Genomic DNA, 18,831 nt, shown 5'->3' on the forward strand with positions numbered 1-18,831 from the left:
GCCTTTCACTATCGCGGCCCCTCCCGTTGCGGGGCACAGGCTCCAGACGCGCAGGCTCAGTAGTTGTGGCTCACGGGCCCAGCTGCTCCGTGGCATGTGGGATCTTCCCAGACCAGGGCTCGAACCCGTGTCCCCTGCATTAGCAGGCAGATTCTCAACCACTGCGCCACCAGGGAAGCCCTGCTCTGATCTTTATGATTTCTTTCCTTCTACTAACTTTGGGTTTTGTATGTTCTTTCTCTATTTCCATTAGGTGTAAGGTTAGTTTGTTTATTTGAGATTTGCTTGTTTCTTGAGGTAGGATTGTATTGCTATAAACTTCCCTCTTAGAACTGCTTTTGCTGCATCCCATAGGTTTTGGATCGTCACGTTTTCATTGTCATTTGTCTCTAGGTATTTTTTGATTGTCTCTTTGATTTCTTCAGTCATCTGTTGTAAATTTAGTAACGTATTGTTTAGCCTCCATGTGTTTGTGTTTTCTACATTTTTTTCTCTGTAATTTTTTTCTAATTTCATAGCGTTTTGGTCAGAAAAGATGCTTGATATGATTTCAGTTTTCTTAAATTTACTGAGGCTTGATTTGTGACCCTAGATGTGATCTGTCCTGGAGAATGTTCCCTGTGCACTTGAGAAGAAAGTGTAATCTGCTGTTTTCGGATGGAATGTCCTATAAATATCAATTAAATCTATCTGGTCTATTGTGTCATTTAAAGCTTGTGTTTCCTTATTAATTTTCTGTCTGGATGATCTGTCCATTAGTGTAAGTGAGGTGTTAAAGTCCCCCACTATTATTGTGTTACTGCCGATTTCCTCTTTTATAGCTGTTAGCATTTGCCTTATGTATTGAGGTGCTCCTATGTTGGGTGCATATATATTTATAATTGTTACATCTTCTTCTTGGATGGATCCCTTGATCATTATGTAGTGTCCTTCCTTATCTCTTGTAACATTCTTTATTTTAAAGTCTATTTTTTCTCATATCAGTGTTGCTACTCCAGCTTTCTTTGGATTTCCATTTGCATGGAATATCTTTTTCCATCCCCTCACTTTCAGTCTGTATGTGTCCCTAGGTCTGAAGTGGGTCTATGTAGACAGCATATATATAGGTCTTGTTTCTGTATCCATTCAGCAAGCCTGTGTCTTTTGGTTGGAGCATTTAATCCATTTATGTTTAAGGTAATTATCGATATGTATGTTCCTATGACAGTTTTCTTAATTGTTTGGGGTTTGCTTTTTGTAGGTCCTTTTCTTCTCTTGTGTTTCCCACTTAGAGAAGTTCCTTTAGCATTTGTTGTAGAGCTGCTTTGGTGGTGCTGAATTCTCTTAGCTTTTGCTTGTCTGTAAAGCTTTTGATTTCTGTCAAATCTGAATGAGATCCTTGCTGGGTAGAGTAATCTTGGTTGTGGGTTCTTCCCTTTCATTACCTTAAATATATCATGCCACTCCCTTCTGGCTTGTAGAGTTTCTGCTGAGAAATCGGCTGTTAACCTTACGGGAGTTCCCTTGTATGTTATTTGTCATTTTTCCCTTGTTGCTTTTAATAATTTTTCTTCGTCTTTAATTTTTGTCAGTTTGATTACTGTCTGTCTTGGCGTGTTTCTCCTTGGGTTTATCCTGCCTGGGACTTTCTTCACTTCCTGGACTTGAGTGGCTATTTCCTTTCCCATTTTAAGGAAGTTTTCGACTCTAATCTCTCCAAATATTTTCTCGGGTCCTTTCTCTCTCTCTTCTCCTTCTGGGACCCCTATAATGCAAATGTTGGTGCCTTAAATGTTGTCCCAGAGGTCTCTTAGGCTGTCTTCATTTCTTTTCATTCTTTTTTCTTTATTCTGTTCCTCGGCAGTGAATTCCACCATTCTGTCTTCCAGGTCACTTATCCATTCTTCTGCCTCAGTTATTCTGCTATTGATTCCTTCTAGTATAGTTTTCATTTCAGTTATTGTATTGTTCATCTCTGTTTTTTTGTTCTTTAATTCTTCTAGGTGTTTGTTCTTTAATTCTTCTAGGTCTTTGTTAAACATTTCTTGCATCTTCTCGATCTTTGCCTCCATTCTTTTTCTGAGGTCAGTCATCTTGACTATCATTATTCTGAATTCTTTTTCTGGAAAGTGCCTATCTCCACGTTATTTAGTTGTTTTTCTGAGGTTTTATCTTGTTCCTTCATATGGTACGTAGTCCTCTGCCTTTTCATTTTGTCTGTCTTTTTGTGAATGTGGTTTTTGTTCCACAGGCTGCAGGATTGTTGTTCTTCTTGCTTCTGCTGTCTGCTCTCTGGTGTATGAGGCTATCTAAGAGGCTTGTTCAAGCTTCCTGATGGGAGGGACTGGTGGTGGGTAGGTCTGAGTGTTGGTCTGTTGGGCGGAGCTCAGTAAAACTTTAATCTGCTTGTCTGCTGATGGGTGGGGCTGAGTTCCCTCCTTGTTTGTTGTTTGGCCTGATGGGACCCAGCACTGGAGCCTGCAGGCTCTTTGGTGGGGCTAATGGTGGACTCCAGGAGAGCTCACACCAAGGTGTACTTCCCAGAACTTCTGCTGGCACTGTCCTTGTCCCCCCGGTGAGCCACAGCCACCCCCCCCACCTCTGCAGGAGACCCTCCAACACCAACAGGCAGGCCTGGCTCTGTCTCCTATGGGATCACTGCTCCTTCCCGCTGTGTCCCAATGCGCCCACTGCCCTGTGTGTGCCCTTCATGAGTGGAGTCTCTGTTTCCCCCAGTCCTGTCGAAGTCTTGCAATCAAATCCTGCTAGCCTTCAAAGTCTGATTCTCTGGGAATTCCTCCTCCTGTTGCTGGATCCCCAGGTTGGGAAGCCTGATGTGGAGCTCAGAACCTTCATTCCAGTGGGTGGACCTCTGTGGTATAATTGTTCTCCTGTTTGTGAGTCACCCACCCAGCAGTTATGGGATTTGATTTTATTGTGATTGCACCCCTCCCACCGTCTCATTGCAGCTTCTCCTTTGTCTTTGGATATGGGGTATCTTTTTTGTTGAGTTCCAGTGTCTTCCTGTCAGTGATTGTTCAGCAGTTAGTTGTGATTCCACTGCTCCCGCAAGAGTGAGTGAGTGCACGTCCTTCTACTCTGCCATCTTAAACCAATCTCCAGATCTGAGTTTTAAGGATATACTCGGAAAAGTCAATGTGAGTGATAATTGAAATGAAGATGGTGGCAGACTTTGAATTTCAGGTTGAATTGGTCTGTTATTTCTTTCTGATTATAGATTTTCCACATTTTCAATTGTGTTTCTTTTTTATTCTTGATATATCTTTTGTTGATTAATTTTAGTTTTTCTTATTCAAATTACATTGATTTCATTCTATAATACTTTTTTTGTTAAATTGATTTGTAGTGGGCATTATAGTGTTCTTGGGCCAGAGCCTGCATTATTGCATAACACCCTTGTTACCTTAGGGCTATCTTATTGTTTTATCTTAATTCAGTCACAGGAGCTCTATGTTGTCTTTGGCTTGTTTACTTTTAACCTGGTTCTTAGTATCAGTTTGGGTTCTCTGCCTGAATTTTGCAATTGCTATTAGATATGAATGGAGATTGAGTGATGTGTTGTTTATAATCAGTACCATTTTACATTTTGCTGTGTTTTGATTAACTATCATAGATTCTATACATCCTAGTCTTTGCCCTTTGGTGGTAAATTGTGACTTTTTCTTTGTTCTAGTCACGGTGGTTTTGAGGATGCCTTGTCATAGGTACTAGACCTGGGTAACTTGAGCCTTTGCCCAGAGCTCATTCTTTAGAAGGCTCCCACTGTGGCCCTACTCCGGCAATGCTGTATCCCTGTGCCAGAGTCTGTGTCTTCCCCTTCCTCGATCATGCTTTGGGTACCTAGGATTCCAGAATTCCCTGTCCAAGTGGTCCTGAGCCTGTGCAGGCATCTTCCCTTGGATTGTCCCCAGGAGGGCAGACTGCACCAAGCTAGAGGTGGACAAGAGACAGCTGTTACAGGGCTGGCATGTGGTGGTGGGGCCGTTGGAATGGAGCTAAGACGTGTGTACTGGGGCATTCTAGGAATCAGAAGTGGGAATAAAAGATAATCAAACTGTAGACTTTGAGTCTTTGTTTTCTTGCTTCAGGCCCCACAAATGCTAGCAGTGGCCCTAATATGATATAGCTGGATGCTATTGATTTCCTTTGCATTGATTTGAATTATTGTTCCATTTTGGCAAAATGTAACCAGGTATTACTGCTGTTCCGTAATAGTATTCCGATCTTTTAACAGTATTTCATATTCTTGTGAACTTCTTGTCCTAGAAGCTCTTTTACCTGGTAAGTGAAAGCTGCTGCTGATTAATTTATTTCCCTAATCTTATGGTCAAATTATAGGAAGTGACATTTCATGAATCTTTTGTTCAGGATTTTCTTTTTTTTTTTCCTTACCATTTTGTAATCATGCTGTTTGTTTCCGTATTGAAGCATTTTAGTACATTCTGCACTCATTCTGTTGAAATACATTATTTTGATCAAGTGTATGAAAAAAACCTGGCCTCACACATATGTAGTTGGATAAGAGAGAGGAGCATTTTAACCATTTTTTTCTGAAAATTGTAGATATTCTTCTTTGATACTACACTAAAACTCAATAGTAGTTTCGTAAAGATTGGTTTCAGTATTAGAATTGGAAACCATAGTAGTGAGTTTTCCTACTTTGTTACAGTAAAATCCATTGTTCTCTTTTGCACTTTGAATGGATCTTTTCGCACGTGTGATTGTGTAACATCATGTGTTAGTCATTTAGATAATATTAATTCACTGAGTAATGCAGAGCTTTCACGTTTTGACGTATTATACAATACCAGAAAATGACATTTGTCAGTATCACTACTGATCTCATCAGAACAGTTTTTAAGTATCGTAAGCTATTAAGTTCATGGTAAAAGAAGTTTTTGAAAATTTGAATTTTCACTTGGAAGCTTGAGTTTTATCATGGGTACAAGAAACTATCTGTATTTTCCTTGAAGTGATAGGCTCTCTTGGTTTATTTTTGAGAAAATGTCTGCCACATACCCAAATCTGAATTATCAGGGTTTATCTATCAGGTTTTTTTTTTTTTCAAATAAGAATGATGTTTCACACAAAAAAGTGGTTTAGCTTGCAACATAATCATACGTGTGCTTTTTCGTTGAGACAACCACTGCTTGTACTTTGGTAGCAGCATAAGTAGTATATGCATACTACTCATTTCAACACAAGAATACTGAAAAGATGTGTACTCAAATATTAAGATTTTTTTTTAAATGAATGTTTTTTCTTTTTCATCAACGACATTCTTAAATAAAAGTGACTTTTTTTTTTTTTAAACTGTGAATGCATAGCAGTGAAGAGTACAGTGATTGCTAGCATAGTTTGGTTCCACTGTCTTGATTGGTGCTAGGATTCTAGCACTTTAACCCATCTTTGCTTTTGCACCTTTAGTGCAAATGTCAATAGAAAAAGGAAAATAATGTCTTAGTATTTTTATGAAAATAAGTTTGACCTGATGTGCCCCGTGACTTCATGAAGGGGTCCATGAACCACATGTTGAGAACCACAACTGTAGAGAAAAACCATAGAGAAACATTATTCTTCACCTTTGCTTCAGAGGCACTTCTCCTATAAACCTATATCAATTTCACGATATTTTGCCATATTTGAATACCACCTATATTTTGGTATTCTGTTTTAACCCCAGCTGGGTGTAGTGCAATTCAATTCTGGTGCTAACTACTTGGAGTTAGCATAGACCCCACAATTTAAAGGGCACAGTTTCCAACACAACTGCTGATATTTCATATGCCAGCTGCACTTCAGGGGTCTCTAGGTCACCTGTACTTCTGACTAACTGGCTATAAACTTGTCAGTTTCTTTGACTTCCTCAGGTTTGATAATTTGCTAGAATGACTCACAGAACTCAGGAAAGAACTATACTTATGATTACAGTTTTATTACAAAGGATACAAATCAGGAGAAACAGCCCAATGAAGAGACTCATAGGGCAACGTTTGGGAGGGAACACAGAACTTCTGTGACTTCTCCTCATCAAATCAGGACATGTCAGTCTCCTGGCACATGAATGTGTTCACCAACCAAGAGACTAATCGAGCCTCAGTGTCCACTGTTTTTATTGGGGTTTCATTAAGTAGGCCCAATTGAATCATTAGCCGCATGTTTGAACTCATTCTTCAGGCTCCTCCCCAGAGGTCAAATAGCTGAGAGTCCTAACCCTTTAATCACACAGTTGATCTCTTTGGTGATCAGTGCCCATCTTGAAGCCATCTGGGGGCCCACCAGAGTCCCCTCATTAGTATAACAAAGATACTCCTGTCACTCAGGAAATTCCATGGGTTTTTGAAGATTTTTGCTAGGAATCCAGGACAAAGACCAGACAAATTCTTTATTTTACCACATGTAGTTTACTTAATTTTTTTACTTAAATTGACTTTAAATTTATTCACTTCTTTTTCTTAGCCATATAGTAAGGAAAAAATAGCCTTGAAATCATAGGTTTTATGTGCAATTTATTTTTTTCTAATATACATCAAAATAAATGTGTAACTGTGGACGTTGTTAATTGCCATCTTTTCTTTCTTAGGCATAGAACCTTCAGTTTTGGCTAAAAAAGTATTGTTATTCAGAGTAAAAACTATGTTTCTCATCATTCCTTTCATACATAAGTTCTGGATGTCAGATGTAAAGAAAAGTGTTGTGTTGGACTTTTAGGAAAGCTGGGTAAAGAGGGCTGACTGAGACTGTGCATTTCTGTTCCCCCAACTTCCTTCCTGCTGTCTGGAGTAAGCACGTGGTAGCTCATGTTTGAGCAGCCATCTTAGACTGTGAGGTAGCCTGGAAGGTAGAGGCAACATACTGATGGTGGTAGCACTACCACACTAGCATGTACTGCCTGACAACTTCTTCCTCTTTTTCCTCTTCCTCTTTTTCTCTCTCCTTATCCCTCCCTCCCTTCCTCCCCCTCCCCTTTCCTTCCCTTCTCCTGTCCCTTTCTCCTCTCCCCACTCCCAACTGTCTATCTATAGTAGTTTTCTTCTTCTCCTGTAACAAATTACCACAAACTTTGTGGCTTACACAACACAAGTCTATTATCTTATAGTTTTGTAGGTTAGAAGTGCAACACAGTTCTTACTGGGCCAAAACTGAAGTGTTGGCAGGGCTGTCCTTCTTTCTGGAGGCTCCTGAGGAGAATTTGTTTCCTTGCCCTTCCCAGTTTCTAAAGGCTGCTCACATTCCTTGACTTGTGGCCCCTTTCCTCACCTTCAGAGCAGCAATGTTGCATCTCTCTGACCATTCTCCTGTAGTCACATCTCCCTCTGATTCTCTTCTTCTGCCTCCCTCTTACACTTTTAAGGACCTTCGTGATTACAGCGGGCCTACCCAGGTGATTCAAGATAATCTTCCTATCTCAAGAGCCTTAATTTAATCCTATCTACAAAGTTTTTTGCCAAGTCGGGTAGGCTATCCACAAGTTCCAGGGATTAGGATGTGGCCTGTGGATCTTTGGTGTGTGTGTGTTTGTGGGTGCTGTCATTGTACCTGCCATCTATCCAGCTATCCATCTTCCTCCTCCCTTTCTTCCTCTCTTTTCTGCCCAGCTATCTCTCATCTGTCTGTCTGTCCGTCTGTCTGTGTATCTTTTGTTTGAAGTGTTTGATACTTCATCCCTGAACATTTACTTCTGCATACATCCTCGAAGAGAAAGAACATACTCTTGCATAGCCACCGTACCACGATTACACCTAAGAAAATCAACAGTGATTTTCTAATGTAATGTACTATTTAGTTCATATTCACATTTCTTTGGTTGACACACATTGTATTTGGCCTCTTTTAATCTAGTTCAGGCACCGTACTCTCTGTCCCCCAACATGCACACACTTTTTTCCCCATGGCATTGAGTTTTTGAAAGGGTGGGGCAAGGATTTTTTGGCAGAATTTCCTGTAATCTGGATTTGCCTTCATATTTCCTCATTAGTGTCTTTTAGCTTTTTCCTCTGTTCCCTATCTTTCTTTCCTATAACCTGGAAATTAGATCTAGAGCAGGGCAATCCAGTAGAACTTGCTGCAATGATGGAAATTTTCTATATCTGCACTGTTCAATATGATAGCCACTAGTCACATGTAGCAATTTAAATTTAAATAAAATTCAAAATTCAGTTTCTTAGTTACACTAGCCACATTTCCAGTACAGGCATGCCTCAGAGATACATGGGTTTGGTTCCAGACCACCCCAGTAAAGCAAATATTGCAGTAAAGCGAGTAATATGAATTTCTTTGGTTTCCCAGTGCATATAAAAGTTATGTTTACACTATCCTGTAGTCTATTAAGTGTGCAATAGCATTATGTCTAAAAAAAAAAAAGTACATACCTTAATTTAAAAATACTTTATTGCTAAAAAAATGTTAATTTTCGTCTGAACCTTCAGCAAGTCAAGTCACAGTAATAACATCAAAGATCATTGGTCAGAGAGCACCATAACAAATATAATAATAATATAATGAAAAAGTTGGAAATATTGCGAGAATTACCAAACTATGACACTGAGACATGAAGTGAGCAAATGCTGCTGGAAAAATGGTGCCGACAGACTTGCTTGATGCAGGGTCGCCACAGACCTTCAATTTGTAAAACACGCAATATCTGCATAGTGCAGTAAGGCAAAGCACACAAAAAAAGGTATGCCTGTACTCAATAGATTAGATTCAGGTTATATGTTTTGGGGAAGGATTTCATGGGTAGTGGTGTGTATTTCATATTGTGTCACGTCAGAAATCACGTACTGTCAGTTTGTCTCTTGGTAAAGTTTGATCACTTAGTTAAGGTGATAATGAGCAGATCTCTCTATTGTAAAGGCACATCTTCTCCTTTGTAATTATTAAGTGGTCTGTGGGGGTAGTGCTTTTGTATCTTGCAAGCAAGGTTACTCCAGTAACTTTTCGCTGGCAGTAGTATCCTTTGGTGATCCTTGCCTGAATTGATCATTACAGTACATTGAGGGTGACAGATGTTGATCTTCTAAGTAATTCAATCATTGTGTATTTACTAGTTGGTATTTTCCTATAAAGAATAGCTTTTCTAAAGCTCTCTCCCTTTAAAAAATATCACTACAGACTGATTTTCATCTTATTCAGTATGTTATAATCAATTATAGCCATTATTATTACTTTTTTTTTTTTTTTATAGCTGTGTTGGATCTTCGTTTCTGTGTGAGGGCTCTCTCTAGTTGCGGCAAGTGGGGGCCACTCTTCATCGCGGTGGGCGGTCCTCTCACTATCGCGGCCTCTCCCATTGTGGAGCACAGGCTCCAGACGCGCAGGCTCAGCAATTGTGGCTCACGGGCCTAGTCGCTCCACGGCATGTGGGATCTTCCCAGACCAGGGCTTGAACCCGTGTCCCCTGCATTGGCAGGCAGACTCTCAACCACTGCGCCACCAAGGAAGCCCTATTATTACTATTTTGATGCTCAGTTATTCTGTTTGGCTAGTCCTGTGCCTTTTGACATGATTTCATAAATCTTTGAGTGCTTCCTTACTAAAGTAGGCCCAACAAGGTACCCCAGGCTCACCTTGTAATTTCCTTGTTCCAGCCCTGAAATAAATTGTTTCTTCAAGGAGCACTGGTTTCTTTCAGTGGGAGTGGCAGTTTAGAAACTAAAATTTGGGTGCCAGGTATGCTCATTGCTACAGATGTCCTCTTTCTTTAGATGTATCTGGTCCTTCCCATTTCTTAGCCTTTTATTCCCCTCGTGGTGGGAGTTGATTGCTTCTCACTGATTTCTCAGATCTTTTGAGTTAGTTATGACTCATCCATTTACTTTTCTGTTTCCAAAATTTTATTGCTGTCCCATATTTGCTATTGTCCTTCTCTCTTTGGAGTTTAAGCCTTTTAAAAAAATTCCTGCTGTCCTTCACTAGGATTTTTGGAATGGTGTTAAGGTAAGTCAGTGAGTTCAAGTCACCGTATTTAACTGCAATTTTTTATATCAACACTCTCAGTATAGATTTAGATTTTACTCTGCAGAAGTAACTAGGCCTAATGCTGTTGGGAATACAAAACGTGATAGACACTGTTTAGGTTTTAAAGTATTGATAGTTTCCATGTTATCCGGAGCATTTAGAATGAGTTTGTAACTAACGGGAGTCCACGTTAAAATGTGGAAGGTGCTGAAGCTGAGGTATGTGGTATGATAACACTTTGCCTTATATTTTATGTTCTAGCACAGTGGTTCTCAGTGTTGGCTGCACATTAGAATTACTTGGGAGACAAAAAATACTTTGCCTGGTTCTCACCTCAGATCAGATTAAATCAGAATCTATTATGAGTGAAGCTGAGTTCTACAGGTTTTGAACTTCTTTTGATAGACTTGATTAGTTTAAGTGTTTTTTTGTTTTTGTTTTTTTCCTTTAAGGGCCAATAAGATGCTTCAGGCCCATCTTGTAATTTTCCTGCCCCACACCTGGAACAAGTCAGTTTCCGTCATAGACACCATGGTATTTCAGACCTCACACCTTAGAACATGCAGTTCTCTTTTCTGTGCCTCATTAACTCATTCATTCTTTAGGACTCAGCATCTCATTTTTCTTTAAACATCAATTTGAGCTAAGTCATTTTATAATGCCCATTGTTCACATCTATTTAAGCACTTACACTATTTTATTGCCATGATCTGGTATGCATTTTCCTACCCCATTAGATTCTAAGCTTCTTGAATAAATTCTAATATTGTAGGTTTGGGTATATTTTATGTGCTTAAAAAAGTTAATTGAGCTGATCGCACACAGGAATTCCAATTTGGGAGATCTGAGAGAGAGTGGAATTATAAAGTTCCTTAAGTTTCGGCCCCTGTTCACTTTTGATTTCTTCTATAGCCATGTTTTATGGATATTTTTGAACTATACTAAAGGAATATTATATTTCAACCTTGAAAGACAATTAAGATTGAACTGAAAGCAGTCAAAGATATTGGAATTTAAACTGTGCTTCTGTGAGAGGTGGTTGTAGAGGCAGACTGAAATAGGTGATAACTTAAGCAGTGGTTTTAAATGAAGCCTTTGTTAAGTTATAAATATAATATTTAAAAGTTGAATATATAGTGACCTTTATAATAAAACATTTTAAAGGAATCTTATGCAGTCTTGTAGACAGTGAATTGATATTTTGAATTTTCGAGATTCTGTACCATCTTTCAATGTTTATTGCTGCGTACTTGTCATTTTTATGTGAAGGCAATCATTATGTACTGTTGTTTCATTTTCTTATTTTGACTTTTCTTTTTTTAATTGTGAATATCTTTCCATTTTATTTTTTTTCTTTTCCATTATGGTTTATTACAGGATAGTGAATATAGTTCCCTATGCTATATAGTAGGACCTTGTTTATAAATCCCATATATACTAGTTTGCATCTGCTAATCCCAAACTCCCAGTCCATCCCTCCCTCACCCCCCATCCCCCTTGGCAACCACAAGTCTATTCTCTATGTCTGTGAGTCTGTTTGTGTTTTGTGGATAAGTTCTTTTCTGTCATATTTTAGATTCCACATGTAAGTGATATCATACGGTATTTGTCTTTCTCTTTCTGACTTGACTTAGTATGATAATCTCTAGGTCCATCCATTTTGCTGCAAATGGCATTATTTCATTTTTTTATGGCTGAGTAGTATTCCATATTGTGTATGTGTGTATATGTATGTGTGTGTGTGTGTGTGTGTGTGTGTGTATATCACGTCATCTTTATCCATTTATCTGTCAGTGGATGTTTAGGTTGCGTCCATATCCTGGCTATTGTAAATTCACTTTTCTTTTAATAGTACATTTCTTTGTGCTTTTGTAATTTATGCATTTTCCATTTTAATGGCCATATGTTACCCCATTTTGTTGATATATAGTAATTTACTTAGCCATTTCTGAATTGTTTGGTATTTTTTATTTGCATCTTACCACAATTACAGAAAGTGACCTATAATCGTTTTTATACAAATAGCTTTGCATTTTCTTTTCTGGAGACTGAATATGTGTTACTGAGCCTTTACCTTATAATAGAATTATCTGTGGCAGAAATTTAATAGAAACATGGAGATAGTGTGAAGTAGGTAAGGAGCCAGATAGATCTGATTTCTAGTTTTGACAGCTACTTTACCAGCTGTGTGATCTTGAATAAACTAGTTAAGTGACCCTCAGTGGTAGAATTGGATTAATAAAGCTAACATTATTGTACATTTATAATGTGGCAGGTGCTATTCTAAGTATTTTACATGTATTAACCCATTTAAACTTCAGGTCAGCTCTGTAAGGTAGCTCTTATTGTTCTATTATTATTATTCCCATTTTTAAAATGTGGAATCAGGCTTAGAGAAGTAAAAGAGGTCAGATGGCTACTTATAACAGTGGTGTTATGGTAACCAAGTGCCATCTAGAGCTGGCTCAGACCTCTAGAGTTGGTTCTCTTATTCACCCTGGACTGCCAGGGCACCAGCTACATCCCTTCCCTTAATTTGAGTCCTAGGCAGGCAAATTGGCCTTTATGGGCCAGATTAATGATTACTGAAATTCCTACAACTGGAGCTGTAGTGAATTGTGAGGTCATGCTGGCAATACTTTAACCCTGGGCTTACTGTAGAAACTGCACCCTAAGAGCAAGGTCACTCTAGATTTTCATATTCTCTTCAAACCTCTGTCTGTTTAAAGTTGCTTTTAAGGGAGTGGTGATAAAAACTTAGATTTGTATTTTTATATTAACATCTAGTAGGCCTTTTTTATCCTTCACTGTCCTCTTCCACCTCCATCTTCTTTTTAACCAACAATTGAATACTTGTCTAGCTAGGATTTAACTCCTAGATTGCTAGGCAGTTAGAGTGCCAGAGTCTTTTAGACCCAAAAAGGAATCTGAAAAATATCTAGTTCAGCCACCTCACTTATATGAAAAAACTGAGGCCACACAGTCAGAGGGTGATTTAGAACTCAAGCCTATGTTTCTGACCTAAGTCCAGCGTAGGGTTCATTCCATTGTACTGTTTACTACCTTATTTGTAATAGTCTTTTAAAAATATTATTACTATGTATCCTTTTTAGGAATGATATACTTTGACTTAGTAGCTTGCTACGTCTGTATTATGTTCACTATCAGGAAACAGCTATATTTGTTTTTAGTTCTTTGTAGTTTTTTAAAGTGCTTTCTCATCCTTTATCTCATTTGTTTGTTATGAAGATAACCTTTTGCTCATGTACCTGAGGTTCTTGAATAGTGGCACAGGTTCCTTTGTTATTCTAGCATGTCCATTGCTTCTGTACATTCACAAATCCAGCTACCTTCAGATATATGTGTTGACTCACTCTATTGAGATTATAAAGTTCAGGCTTTGTCATTTCTCAGCTCCAGCTCTTTTCATATCTTCTGGGTGCTCCTGGAGTCTAAGGCATGAAATTCCAGGAATGATGATAATTCGTTATTTTGAGGGGCTCATATTTCTTGGCTTCTTAAGACTGCTTGTGATCAGGGAAGCTCTTTTTAAAACTTAATCAGAGGTTCAATATATAGTTAAGCAACAGGTTGTGTAGAAACAAACACAAAGATAATCATATCATTTATTGTACTAACATTCTTCAATCAAAACGGTGTTAGAGATAAGATAAATTTTATGGCTGTAATGTGTGTCCATGCGATTTGGTTGGTGTCAAGGAAGGGCGTGAATTGTTAGTATAAGGCTAGACACTGAATGCCAAAACTTTCTACAGCAGGGGCCTATTACCTAGTCAACTCATACAAAACCTGGAGATTCTCAAGAGGATCCTCTCTGATTCATGATTAGGTTAAATTAATTGAACAAAGTAAAGTCTGTGAGAAAAATCTGTCAGTTTGTTACTGATTATCTAACCTAAAAAAAAAAAAAGGAAATAAAAGCTATAGTGGTTTTCCTGGAGACTTTTAGAGTCTCTATATTTTGGTAGACTGTATATTAAGACTTATTTGTTTGAACTGTATGCAGTTCAGTATTTGTTTGGGAATAGAATGTGAACATTTTAGGATCGCTTTATGATAGTACTGGGTAAATAAGCATTAGAGTTAAGCTTTTTATCCTTGGGTTTCTAATAGCTACTGCTAAGGTGAGCCTTATATGTTAAGATTATCTGAAGATAAGACTGCAAGTCATTGGCTCAAAGTTCAAAGGAGAGCATTAGCTTCAAGGACATAAACCACTGAGTTGTTATCCATCAATTTGTAACAGAAGTGCAGATGAACAACATTTACCTAGACAATCTCGTATCATTTACCTGCAGTTTGAGGTCAGTCTGTATAGAGGTAGGTGCTTTGAACTATTTTGCAGAGATGAGAGTTCAAATTTATTTTTATTCTTTAATTTGAGGCAGCAGGTGTTTTTGTGTGCCTTTTGCCACAGCTGATATTAACCCCATTTTGCCCATCCTTAAAGCCGGATTATGTTCTGTTTCAACTATGGAGCTGAGATTAATTAGGTTATTTACAGAAGAATTTTATTTTCTAGCACTCCATATTTTGCTGTTTGTTTCGTATGTGTTAATCCCCCTTGCCTCCCCCACCCCTCCAGTTTGACTGTGAGCTCTGTGGGCCCAAGATATGTGTCTTATTTTAGAATCTGTAACACAAAGTTATATGTAATGGGGACCATCAGCTAAAGTAGATAATTGAGCCAGGCTAGATGGGGCCCATGTAGAAGGGAGAGCATACATCAATAGGCCTCTGCTCATCAGCTGGATTCCAGCAGATTTTTACCTTGTGGGACTGTGAGATAGATGTTGCCTGAACAAAAGGTATCCACTGATGCTATCTAGCTTGTGGCCTATCAGTTTGCTATTTCTTTAATAGAACCTAGGAACACACAGAAAATACTTGGTACATACTTGTATTTTGGTAGATGCTTATTGTGTCATAAAACTGGCTACGCTGCTTTTGAAGGACTATCTTAGGTGTCATACGTGTAATATGATGTAAGATGTATAAGAATGTTCTATTAAAGGATTTTCTCTTTTTCAAAGAAGATGAGTACACTAATAAAGAGATTAACTCTTACCCTAGCATCAACAGATTTGGATATTGAATATTCATTGCTTTGTCCACAGAAGATCCTTTGGCTCACTTTCCAAGTTAGAAACCAGTGATAACACATTGTAGTAAACTGCTGCATATTCTGAGGGCTCTCAAAAGAATGATATAGTAAACTGTTAGAATACCTGAATGTTGTGCAATTAATGTGTCTATTTTTTATTTCTTGAATTCCGGAGTAATCTTTTGTTTTTCCTTTTCTCTAGCCCCCCAAACAATGTTGTTAGGATGTACTCTTGGTTCTTCTTTTGTAGTGTCTCATACCTTATTTCTTCTATTTCATTCCTATAGATACCATCCTAGTTTAAACTTTTTATTACGCATCCTGGGACATGTACACTAGCCCCTAAGTGCCTTTTCTATTCCATATTTAGAGTATCTCCAGCTTTGTTTGTTTGTTTTTTGTTAATCCTTTTCTTAGGTCATAAACAAACTCTGATTAAAGGCAAAAACATAAGACACACACATGCACACACACACACACACACCAGAAAAAAAGACTTCTTTCAGTTGTGCACTTGCTTGCTGACCAAACTCCATATCCTTCATTCCCCCTTCTAATCTTATCATTTCTTAGTCCCTTATAAGATAATCAGCTTGTTCTCTGCTCCTCCCAATAGCTTTATTTCACTCTCTCGCTTTTCCTTATGCTATTTCTTTTAAGGGGAATGACCTCTCTCCTTAATGCCTTATATCATTTCTTTTATTATTGTACTATTCTTTAAATCTTTTACTGTTCTTTCATTACCAGACTAGGTTAGAAGTTTCTAAAGGGTAGTGACTGTATTTCCTGCTGCATCTTTGAACTCCATATAATGTCTAATACCATGCTTTGTGTGTAGCAGGCATTCAACTAATATTCCTGAACTTGATTAGTGCTTTATATTTTCCCTCCTTCATTTTTTTTTATTGCGGTAAAATATACAAAACATAAAATTAACCCTTTTAACCATTTTTTAAGTATACAGTTCTGTAAAATCAAGTACATTCTCGTTGCCGTACAACCATCACCAACCATTCCTCTCCAGAGCCTTTTCATCTTCCCCAGCTGAAATTCTGTGCCCGTTAAATGCTAACTCCCCACTTCCCCCTTTCTCACAATCCCTGGCAACCACCATTCTACTCTCTGTCTCTATGAACTTGACTACTCTAGGAACCTCACTATAAGAAGAATCATGCAATATTTGTCCTAGTGCAACTGGCTTAGTCAGCATGAAGTCTTCAAGTTTATGCTATAGCATGTGTCAAAATTTTCTTCCTTTTTAAGGTTTAATAATATTCCATTGTATGTGTAAATACAATATAAACACCACATTTTGTTCAGCCCTTCCATCTGTCGTGGGTTGCCTCTTTACTCTGTTGATAGTATCCTTTGATGCCTGAAAGTGTTAAATTTTGATGAAGCCCAATTTATTTTTTCTTTTGTTGCCTTGATTTTTGGTGTCATATCCAAGAAATCATTACCATATTTAGTGTCATGAAGCTTTCCCCCTATGTTTTCTTCTAAGGGTTTTATAGTTTTAGCTCTTACTGTTAGGTTGTTGATTTCAGTGAATTTTTGTATGTGGTGTAAGTAAGAGTCCAAATTCATTTTTATTGTATGTGAATATATCTAGTCTTCCCAGCACCATATGTTGAAAAGACTATATTTTCTCCACTGAATAGTCTTTCCCTCATTCGTATTTCATTGAATGAGCTTCAACTTTAGTGTCACTGCTGTGACTATAATAAGTTTCAGGATCTTTCCTGTCACTGTCTTGTCTTAAAGGCTTAAAACTTGCTTATGCTTTCTTCACTTGGAAGTAAAAGAGGAGGACCGGGGAAGATGTATACATTGAAAACAGAACCATCATCTATCATCTCTCTGTCCTCTAATTAACTGCTTGTTTAGATAGAGTAACCCTCTTTGCTCTGTACCTCACCTTCTTGAAACATAGTAGAAACATTAGAATACTATGCTAGTCTGAAATTTTGTTTTTAAGTCACTTAACCTTTCTGGACTTTTGATTCCTTTTCTGTTAAATGAGAAGATTGAGCTAAATGATCTCTCATGTGTCTTTTGCTATAAAAATTCTGTGATATTTGTGAATGGCTTTTGAACAGTTAGTAAAAATTCAGTGGAGGGTAGAACAGTTTTATTATACCAAAGGAATACATTAAACTTGGTATCCCCAAGAATATATTATCTTTATTACTTTGTCTACAGTTTTGGTATTTTCTCCATATACGAACAGAGGTTTTAAATATAGCTATGATGAGTTTCTTTCAATGGTAAAACACTTAGTTTCTAAGTATTTCTGTGGTTTGTAGTATTGCCGTCTTTATTTTCTTTATGCATTAAGGAGAAGGGACATAAGTTCAGGTACATGAAATTTGCATGAAGAAAGAGGACCAGCAACCAGGTGAAAAACTGAGCTAGAACAGAGACAGACACCTCTCTTCTGGAAAGTCAGAGAATACTGAAGTCTAGAAGGGGGTTTTTTGGATGCTTCACCCCTGAATACATCTTTGAGAGGCCCATGTCTGTATACTGCGTATGCATATATTAATTGATTGCCAAAAAGCCATTTTTTCCTCATGTCACCTGTAGTGTTGATTGTGTAATTAAACTTACCTGTTAAACTACAGTTAGTTATAATATGATTGAGTTCATTTTACTTTGTAAAATTTTTGTCATTGCTGTGTTTGTCTCTTGTCTTTTTTATAGCATGTGGAAATGAAAATGATGATAGCTAATATTTGTTGAGTGCATGATACATTTGTTTTAACTTTATTTTTGTTTTCATATCTTTTCAAAGAAAATGATATTTTAGTGATGGTATTTTATCAGGAACTATTCTAGAGCCCAGGAGAGAAGTTAACTCATTACATACAATGATTTCCTAACAACATTAGGGATTAATTCTCTCGGTCAAAAAAAGGTGACTGGGTAGCTATGAAGACAAGATGACACGGAAACTTTGTAAAGTTTTTGAATTTTGAACTCTCTGAACGTATTATCATTAGTACTAAGTTATTAATACCAAAGTAAATCATTCGTGTTAAAGTGATATGTTACCTTTAAAACTTTTCATTTGGAATCCTGACTCATATATTTAGAAAGAGAAATAAAAGTCTTGCCTCTGTCAAGTATTATTTCAAATCACAGCAGTAATTATATTTATACTTAAGTATTCTGGATTGCAGAAGCAAACTAGACTGCTGCTAGACATTCTGAACAGCAGTACTAAAAACCTGAAATGGGAAGCAAATCTGGCATGCAATAGCAAAATTGGGGGATATATCTGTTTAACCAGAGAATGTCCTTAGTTTGGTAAAAGGGTTAGAAATGCAGTCTACTTTGTTGGAGACTGATTAAAAATGATAAAATAAAGAATGATGTGCTCAATGAGCTACAACTCAAATAGAGGAAATTTAATGGGAAGTGATTACATTAGTAGCAGATGGGCTTGCTTCCTGAATTGCAATTTTACTGGAAATCCTAGACCAGCTTAAATTTGTTTTTCACATTTAGAGTCTGATAAAAAGATAGATAAAGAGATTTGTTTATTTGGTGTGTTATTGTGATTCTTACTGTGTCTTTTGGATACTTCATTTTTACCAGGCTATTTTTATGATTCCCACAAACCCACCACCAACATTCAGGAAGCCAGAACTTTGGTCTGATGATTTCACCGATTTTGTTAAGAAGTGCCTAGTGAAGAATCCTGAGCAGAGAGCTACTGCAACACAACTTTTACAGGTCAGTGC

The 18,831-nt window shown here is 37.6% G+C and overlaps 1 protein-coding gene across 1 annotated transcript in view; it reads left to right on the forward strand.

Annotated features, from left to right (window-relative positions):
- STK3 (serine/threonine kinase 3) overlaps nt 1-18,831 on the forward strand; it is a 315,279-nt gene that overhangs the window by 160,046 nt on the left and 136,402 nt on the right. Inside the window, exon 7 of the mRNA XM_059901561.1 lies at nt 18,686-18,823. Coding sequence (XP_059757544.1) covers nt 18,686-18,823 — 138 coding nt within the window. The remainder of the gene's footprint in view (nt 1-18,685; nt 18,824-18,831) is intronic.

Source organism: Balaenoptera ricei, chromosome 17, assembly GCF_028023285.1.
Source record: "Balaenoptera ricei isolate mBalRic1 chromosome 17, mBalRic1.hap2, whole genome shotgun sequence".
Lineage (NCBI taxonomy): Eukaryota > Metazoa > Chordata > Mammalia > Artiodactyla > Balaenopteridae > Balaenoptera > Balaenoptera ricei.